General features: G+C 34.8%; 2 protein-coding genes across 2 annotated transcripts; one reads left to right on the forward strand and one right to left on the reverse strand.

Annotated features, from left to right (window-relative positions):
• The first annotated feature begins 2,908 nt into the window (after positions 1-2,908).
• LOC109220970 lies at positions 2,909-3,307 on the forward strand. Its single transcript, XM_019385438.1, has one exon. The coding sequence runs from the start codon at positions 3,042-3,044 to the stop codon at positions 3,246-3,248; it is 207 nt and encodes a 68-aa protein (XP_019240983.1). The 5' UTR covers positions 2,909-3,041; the 3' UTR covers positions 3,249-3,307.
• A 1,340-nt stretch (positions 3,308-4,647) lies between these two features.
• On the reverse strand, positions 4,648-7,486 carry LOC109220971 (nuclear transport factor 2-like). Its single transcript, XM_019385439.1, has 2 exons — positions 7,060-7,486; positions 4,648-4,943 (listed from the first exon to the last, which is right to left on the reverse strand). Exons 1-2 carry the CDS (start codon positions 7,351-7,353, stop codon positions 4,869-4,871), a joined length of 369 nt encoding a protein of 122 aa, XP_019240984.1. The 5' UTR covers positions 7,354-7,486; the 3' UTR covers positions 4,648-4,868.
• Positions 7,487-9,680: the final 2,194 nt, after the last annotated feature.

Raw genomic sequence — 9,680 nt, forward strand, 5'->3', positions numbered from 1 at the left:
AGAAGCAATTGCATTAGTTACTTTTGAGTATTCAAGTTAGAGTTAACTTGAAAGTGTCGCAGCAGTTGAGGCTGTGTGCCACACTGGGATTAGAGTTTAATCCTTAGGTTTACAAGAGTTTTGTAAATGCTGTTTTGGCTCAGTGATTTTAGTGGAAGTTTGGGAAAATCCTACTGAGTAGTAGGTCGTGATTTTTTCACCTTTTGAGCCAGGTGTTTTCCACGTAAAAAATTTTGTGTTCTTTATTTTATGCACTCTTAATTCCGCAAACAGTCATAGTAAGTACAGCTAGAAGAACCAGGTTCTTCTAGTGCGAAAATTAGGTACCACACAAATCTCCCCCCTCTTGTGTGGTATTGACGTGTTGAACATCAGTTGGGAATTTGTCTATATTGAATTGTTGTGAGTAATAGAGCATATATTTATGGATTTGATCATTTAATGACTAGTTGTGGAGCGTTGGGCATCGGTTTGAGGTGTTAAAGTGGCATTGCAGCCGGTTATGGAACTTCGGAGCAAGGTAAGTCTCCTTTCTAACCTTGTAAGAGGGAATTAACCCCATAGGTGAACTAAATCAAGATGTGCTTCTATTTGTGAGGGCTACGTACGCACGAGGTGACGAGAGTCCGTGCGTAGCTACTATTATGCTTAAGTCCGGGTAGTCTTAGACCCAAAAGCATGCTATACTTGTGATATTTGCAACCCTATTGTAGATTTAAATTGCTTAAAACATATCGAACTTGGTAATTGAATTTCTAAAAGGATTAAACTCCGTTTTCTTGACCGTTAAAAGAAAAATTTGCCTTTTCCTTGGATAATTGCTTCCTCATGAATTCTTGATTGACTATTTGAATGTGTTTATCTTTGTGGAACGGGCCGAACGCCTCGGCAGATTAAATAGACGCATCTATGATTCGCGCCATTCGATCCTCCGGCAATGCACAGTTTAAATATTATGTTGAATCGGGTTGTACGACCTCGGCATAATTTGCGCATGCTTGTATTGCTTGCCTTGAAATTTATAAATAATGATATTACCTCCCTGGCCTGAGATAAATTTATAAATGTTGAAAAATGAATTTGGAAATCTCCTATTGACATGAGGATTGTTTACTTGCTTCATGATCTTTCTTAAATTCATAGCTGTTTTAATAAAATCCACGACTAATTATATTATTAATACATTACTGTTGGACCACTAGTAAGTGTTGGAGTCGACCTCTCGTCACTACTTCTTCGAGATTAGACTGGATACTTATTGGGTACGCGTTGTTTTCATACTCATACTACACTTGTTGTACATTTTGTTGTACAGGCGCATGTATATCTAGTTGCCTTGTGGGCGCAGCAGCATGGTTGATACGGGGACTTAGGGGAGCTGCATCTTATGAGACGCTCCACAACTAGCAGAGTCTCTTTCTGAGTATTTGTACTTTTCATTCCTGTCCAAATTTGTATTCTGGACAGTTATTGTACTTCATTCTATTTTCTAGTAATTGATCATGTACTTGTGACACCGGGTTCTGGGGTGATTATAGGATTTTCAGTGTTGAAATTGAAAGAAGAAATTATTATTTATTTTGTAAAGTTCATCAGTTACCAGTAAAAATTGAAGGAAACTTTATGATTTCGAAGGTATAAAAAGAATTTAATTAACTATTTAGTGTTGGCTTGTCTGATAATGGTGTACAACGCCATCACGATCTTTAATGAATTTTGGGCGATGACACTACTTGTCTTGAGGTTTTAATGGATTGACTAATTAATACCACCGTCCAATTTTGCTGCTGGCTAATCAATTTTCGAGCACCAAACTGAGCTGGAGCCTCATTGGCGCTCTTTAATAAAGTAGTTTTCGTTATTTAATCGGCGTTAAAAAAACTTAGTTGAAAAGTTAAAAATATATTTAAAGTTTAAGTTGAAAAAGAAATTAAAAGTTAAATAATCAAATTCTCAGTAGGAGGGTTGAATACACATGTTTACTTAAAGTCAACAGAAAAAACCGAAAAGCAAACTTCTACTACTAGAACAATCTAGTGCCAGTCCTTAATTCGCACCTAATATTCTAGCTTCCACTATCTAATGCTAATATTTTACACCAAACATTCTAGCAAACTACCAGTAATTTAGTACTCCACAATCTAATTCTAGTATTTTACACCTAATATTCTAGCTTCCAATCAGCCACAGGAGGAATGGAACTGCACTACTGTTTTTTTCTTTTTAATATTCTAGCTTCCAATCAGCCATAGGAGGAATGGAACTGCACTACTGTTTTTTCTTTTTTAATAGGGGAAAGGTTAGCTTTTGCCTTTGTACTGTTCAACATTATTCAGTTTTGCTTTTCGTTAGCTAGATTTTGGTTAATTCACACCATTATCGTTAGTAAATAGTTTCGTATTTATTTGCTCATGTCACTGATAGAGTTCTAACGTAAATGAATGAACTTCAAGCGCCCAAATTCTTCAGGAAAAAAGGTTCAAGTTTATCCATAACTTTTGACTGGAGGGAGGTAAGGAGTCGAGGAAAAAATGAAAACTTTTTTCTTACGGCAGAGTAAAACTAGATAAAAAATTTAACAATGCCAAAGTTGATCATAGGAGTAAATTTGATCTTTTTTATGATACTATGTATTGGTGTAGTAGTCAATATGCGCATGCATAATTGCAGGCAAAGACAATAGCCAATTAGCTCTGTTAGGCAGCTAAGCTTTGTCCTGTTGGTGTCCTTTGTAACATCATGGATGGGTTAGCCTTATCCACTGTAACTAATAAAGTAGTACCCTCTAGACTCAGTAAGTTATATTACAAGGTGGGAATAAACTAGAAAGTGTTTGATATTTTCATATATTCCTTTACTTTATGCGATTCTCTCATCATTTTCTACTTTCACGCCATTGATATCATATTCCAAAGCTCTTCCTTTTCTTATCTACTACTACTTGTTTAGTGTACTTTTTCTCTCTTCTTCTCTTTTCTTCTCTTACTTAGTACTATTTTTATCTAGCCAAAAGTTGAATACAGTGCTAAAGATCATAAAATATGAATGATTGGGCTGGTCCGATCATAGCTACATCGCTATTTGCATTTCTATCTCCCGGATTACTCTTTCAAATGCCGGGCAAGATTCGGCCAGTTGATTTCTTGAACATGAAGACCAGTTGGATTTCCATATTGGTTCATGCTATCCTCTTTGGTTTGCTTCTCATTCTTTTGCTCGTTGTTCTCAATCTGCATCTCTATGTTTAATTAGCTATAGCTAATACAGCAAATAATATAAGAAGCTAGAACTAAACATGCTCCTTCAATGCTCTACTATTCTGCAACCTGCAGAAGGTTTTCTTTTAATTTGCTATTTTTGTATTCAGTACTTTCAGCAGCATTGATCACTGAAATTTCAATCTAGTACGAGGCCTTTGGTCACTAACTTTTGTTTGCGATTTACTATTCACATATTGTTAATTACATAAGACCCACCACCTTCCCACTGTTTCTGTTTTTTCTCTTCTATATATCACAAGGGGTTTGATTATATTATCAACTACCAAGTCCTTCAAGTAATCAATTATGACAGAGTTCTTTCTCTCGATTTTCAAATGATAGATCCAAAACTTCAAAATCGTAGTATAACGTATATTCTTACCCTGTGCTAGCACCTTGATCTATCTAGTTCTGTTTTGACTAATCACGCAAGTGTAATTATATTCCCTCAAAACAACCGCTAGCTTTATCTGATGTATAGCTAGAGAAGTGAATGTTTCTAGGATTTGAAATGTATACATAATTTACTCCGTACTGTTTTATGAGAAGGGAAAATATGAATAGCCCACTCGGACTGTGCATAATCAACCTCACATGGCGTTAGGGATTTCGTGGCATTGTAATAGTCGGTATAAGAATGATAGAAGAGAAACGTACGTTTTATTAGTATTTAAAATCAAGCAAGACCCCAGAAGGAAATAATTATATACAACAAGAGAGAGGACTTGACATGACAGATCAATAAGTCAATCTTCAGATCATAATAGAGTCGTTAACTAGGACGGAGATTTGAAAATCAAAAAGAGAGGCAAAATATAACATGCATGACAAATAACGACCATCATCCGGAAAAAGAGGAAAATGGATCAGTAAAGTAGTACTACTATATATCAATAAAGAACCTATCACTCTTGCACTCCGGCCTCCAAGTACCTAGTTAGTTGACCTTTATGTTCTTCAATATTTATTTAATAAAGCTTCTAATTACCGGAGGGGAAGACGACCACGATACTTTCCCTCGGACAAGAAAGAAACAAATAGACATCATACTTCAGGATTACCACAGCACTTCTTCACTCATATACGACATAGCAAAGCTATTGGTCAATGTGTCAGGTATCAAATTCTACAGGACTGCCTTCAGCTTCGGAAAGTTTAAATCAATTACTGTATAAAAATTTAGCCATGACAACGGTTACGAATCAAGTGCCAAACCTGATAACACAATCCATTATCTCCCAACACAACTTTTTCATGTCTCGAGATCCACCAAAATAATCACCGCTTAAAGCAGCAAAGAGAAAAAGGGAGGAATCATGATGAACAACATGTGAGAGAGAGAGAGAGAGAGAGAGAGAGACAGCAGAGAGAGAAACTTGCAAGAAAATAACATCAGGAAGCAAGATAGGACTCATTCAATTCCATAAAATTCAAACTGTTGCCAAGTGCATCAATCAATTCACCAAACCATTACGGGAAGACTAGTCTTATACTGACTGTGATATCAAACAGAAGCAATATCTTGCTAGAAGTTATGATCTGACTTGTTTAGTTTTAGACAAACCAATCAAGAAAACATGACCAAGAAACAATTCAACTCAGAACCCTTCATGCGTAATTCAAGCGAAATATGTCGTTGGACACATATAAACTTCCTTGACCTGCTGGTATCAACTGAAACATCTGCAGTCGATGAAAAAATAGACGTATAACATTAGAAATTTGAGATGCATAAACTTTGAAGCATTATATCCAGAAATGCAAATTTCCAGAAACTTAAGACAGAAGTCCTTCAATAATAAAATATTTTCAGACGACAAACTCATCACTGCTGATTTCTTCTGAATGATCAACAAAACAGCAAGCACATCCATGTCTTTGGAAATTAGGAACAGGTGCAAGAGGAAGGAAAATAGAAATAAAAAGTGAAAATCGAGAAAAATCCTTTCTTATCTCCTTAAATATGTAAGCAACGACCAAAACAAAATCTGCCTGCATAATCAGTTTAAAGGACTGTGCCAAACCACCAGTTCAAAGAACGCTTCTGTATTGAACATAGGAGGCTGCTTTTCAATACGAACAAGAGAAAAACAAACAGTTCTTGTTTCGGGAAAGAAAGGAAAAACTCTCCGCAAAAGATAGTTGATTTTGTTTTGTTTCTTCTTATTTATCTTCTTTTCTGTGGGATAAGGTGTGCCAAAGCTAGTTGCTTTTCAAACAAAAAGTGGCAAACCAAGACCAAACAATCAACATTAGATGCGAGTCCAACAAAGTAACTTCGAGAGCAGTCAAAGCACGACACCCTACCATTATTTATAGAATTACTAAGAAGGAACCATAAAGATGATATTCTACAACACATACTGTTGATCGTTTGTTAAGCTATTCACAATAATAGAGATAACAGAAGAAAACCAACTTAATAGTACCCTTTTGTCCTGTTCAGGAATTTTTTTTTTTTAAAAACAGAGCATGGGAAAGTGAAGATCGAAACACCCCTCATAGGCTAGATGTAGAATCCCAATAAACAAAGCACTCTTCAAATAAGGGATAAAAGAAGCTTATTGTACTCGTATTCAGAAGTTCCGCTACACCATTCCGTAATTGCCTCTTTTTATCCTCACAAGCATGTTCACATATACAGACCAATGCTACATGATTTTCAGCATACGTCAGCTAACATCATAATGTCCACACAGCTTCAAATCATCCAATCATCCAAGAGAACCGTCTACCAAATCCAGAAGCATCTGGAATTTAGTGAAGGTGCTCCAACATGGGTTACTTCGAAATGCATCAGAAACATAGTTTGGATTGTTTGGCGAGCTCTGAGTCATGACAAGGGAATTCACAATGTGGACAGCCACGTTATTTAATCGTTTACATCTGATTGATTTTTTTTCCTGAAGTCACTATTTCTGTCCTCGAATAGCGTTTAGCATTTATTTCAAGTTGCAATTTTCCAACTGTTTAGCTGGAAAGTTGCTCCAGCCTATTCAAATAAACCAATTACAGAACCACATCACTCGTTTGCTTTATAAACACACATTTTCTCATTTACATGTTGAAAGAAGTGATTTCAAATACAAAGACAAGAAGAAAGAGCACTTAAACAAACACAAATTCAAATTTAACAAACAATTCAAAAGTTGCTCCAGCCAATCCAAATCAAAATGCTATAGAACCATGCCACTCATTTCTTTTTAAACATATGCTTAGCTAAGTATATGCAAATTCTTTTTTATAATAGTGGTGGTGAGACTCAGATGCAGAAACTCTGCCTGCCCTTGGTACCATATAGAATTGTGTGACCATGTCTAGAGAGAGCACACTTTTATTTACTTAATTATGTCTTCAATAATCATTAGATTCATGTAAAAGGATAGGATTCCAACAAAATGCATCCTTGTTAAGTAACCGATCTAAGATGCTATATAACAAATCAGCGATGAGAAATCAATCACAAATACAGAACTAGAACATAGGAGCAAGCCTCGGTATCGAATTGATGTGCCAAACACAAATTAGGACACGCAAAATTAAACCCTAAAATCGGTTCTGATACAGACAAGCGAATTAACCCTAACCAGACAAATCAGCGATGAGCAATCAATCGCAATACAGAATCGGAACGAAGGAGCAAGCAACAGTACCGAATTAACGCGCCGAACACAAATCAGGACGCGCAAAATTAAACCCGAAAACGGCATCTGATACAGAGATGAGATTTAAACCCTAACCAGCTAGCACATCGCAATGTAACAAATGGAAAGGAATCCAAAAAATTAGCAACAAATACCTGACTGAACTTGAGGGGGTGCTCTTCGCCGGGGATTTGGAGATTACCGCTGACAAAGACAAGCATACCGTTGGCACCAGAGAGCTGGCAATCAGTGGTGCTGATATGGTGCTTGCACTGCTGGAAGGGGAGACTGGTGAGCTTGGCAACGATGTTTTGAGATCCCTGATACTTTTGACCTTCGAAACTCAACATAGAGTTTTCTTGGTAGAGGTTAGCAAGCGCAGCCCGATTGGTATCGAAGGTGGAGTAGTAGTGGTCCACGAATGCTTTAGCGACGCTTTCTGGATCCATTTCCTAATCGGAATAATCGCTCAATCTACAGCACGCTGTAGGCGATGGCTCTCGTTGTTCCTCTCTCCCTGTAGGCGTGTAGCTGCTTGAATATAGGAACCCTTTTTGTCTCTTCAGTGGTTAGAAGGCCTAGGGATATTTTGGTCCAGGGCCCAAAATATTAGGATTGCACTTAACCTCATCAATCAGTGATTCCTATATTTTTCTTTTTTAATTTGTTTCGAAATAAAATCGGAGTAACATTTGCTTGTAAGAAACTCCTCAATCATTAGTTATTATCCTAATGTGAATGTATGAGGCTTTCTGTAGGGATATTTTGTGAAAATTATTGTTATTAATGCGACCTAGTACTAAAAATAAATACCCTACGATTCTGGAAAAAAATGGTGAGTGACAACATAGAGCCTAAAAAGACTAATATTGAGTTAATATTATTTAAAAGAAATAACTTATTGTTTATAAAATATAATGAGTTGTCATTCTTTAGAATATATTTTGTCTTCAACTGTTCCATCCTTATTGCTTTAAGTTTTCTCTTAGCCAATTTAAAGTTACTATACTATAAGTGATTTTACTTTATTTTTTATATCCTAAGAGTTTTGTCTACTTAAAAAATATTTTATTGTACGACACTTAGTTTAACAATAATTGAATTGGATCTTTCGCTATAGCTAATTTTAAAACTTAAATATTTTTTCCTTAATTCTAAAGGAAATAATGTATTTTTCTGCAAATTCTTAGTATTGGTTCATTCTGAGTTTCAATTATGCAATAAAAATTATATTCTTAAAAGGTAAAAATTTATTTGACATTTCACTTTGGATCAGAGAAGGCTTACAACACATAACTCTCCAAGCAACTATTTTGACAATAGTATTTTGGAGCTCATCTTTGTCAAGAAATATGGAAGAATGAGATCATGAAGGTTTGAATGAACTGGCAACTTGCAACTCAAAATCGTCTTTCGTTGATATTCACATGCCGCATATATTTGAATTAAAAGTTATGGCTAATTGCAATACAAGGAAAAACTATATGTGGTTGTTTTTACCAAATAAGCTTGAAATTTAATACAAGAAAAACCTGTATGTGGTTGTTCTTACCAAATAAAATTGAAACTATAATTCTTCTAGCAATAAGTAGGAACGAAACTTTTATTAATTAAGATTGAAATTATAATTCTTCTAGCACTAAGTAGGAACAAAATTTTAATCAAATGTGATTGAAATTATGATTCTTCTGGCATTAAGAATGATCGAAACTTTTTGAAAAACAAAAACGTGTTTAGTTTCAAGGAAAAAGCGTTGAGCAAAGCACAAAACTTACCAAGTATAAGAACTATCATCTCAATTATAATTGATTTTGAATCCCTAAATATTAAAAGTTTTACATAGATCAAACAAGGAAATTTTAATAAGAAATTTTTTATTTGATTTCAAAATCTTAAATATTAGAAAGAAATTATTAAATTACAATCTTGTCCAATGTGAACTCTATTTTCTAAGGGGAAAAAAGCAAACGGCATTTCGCTAAGGGTTTTCGTACTTTTAATATAAAAAATATATAATATAGATTAATTAATGGAATATTTTTTTATCTTACTTGATATAAATGCTTTTTTATTCATAAGGAAACAGAAAATAAAAAATAGATAAAACACTTACCATCATTAATTTAAAAGAAATTTTTTTATACTTTTCGTATGACTTGCATGTCAAAAGTATTTTTTTATTTGTTAAATTTTATGCTCAATCAAAGCACTTTCACGTAAAATGGGGCGGAGTAGTACTCGATAAACTAGAGTGCTATGCTGGAGATGCTAATGATAAGGGCAGCTTTGAAGGTATTAACAATAAAATATTTAGCCTAAATTCTACGCAATAACTCAATAGTTTAATATCATCTTTAGTTGTGTGTGGGTAGATATGTACTATAATATATGTATTAGATCTATTATTTATTTCATCATTGCTTTTCTGAATGGACGAAAATACTGTATAGATTATTCCGTGAAATAACACGCCTATATCTTTATTTTTAAAATTGTTTAAACTATATCTTAAATTTTACAACTTTAGATATGTGGTCGCCTCCTCTTCTTCTTCTTGCGACATGTGCGCCCCTTTCTTCCTCCAATTCTTTTCCTTCTCTTTTCTTCTTTTCTCTCTCAGACACATGAGACTCCATGTAAGTATTATTGATTAAATATCAAATACACAATTCTGCGTTAAGTACGTTATATGATACCCATGTCAGGATCAAAGCCAAATTTTTCCTCTGCACATTGGAGGAGGCACTGAAACTCAGGGCGAGATTAAGAAAGAAAT

Source organism: Nicotiana attenuata, unplaced genomic scaffold (assembly GCF_001879085.1).
Source record: "Nicotiana attenuata strain UT unplaced genomic scaffold, NIATTr2, whole genome shotgun sequence".
Lineage (NCBI taxonomy): Eukaryota > Viridiplantae > Streptophyta > Magnoliopsida > Solanales > Solanaceae > Nicotiana > Nicotiana attenuata.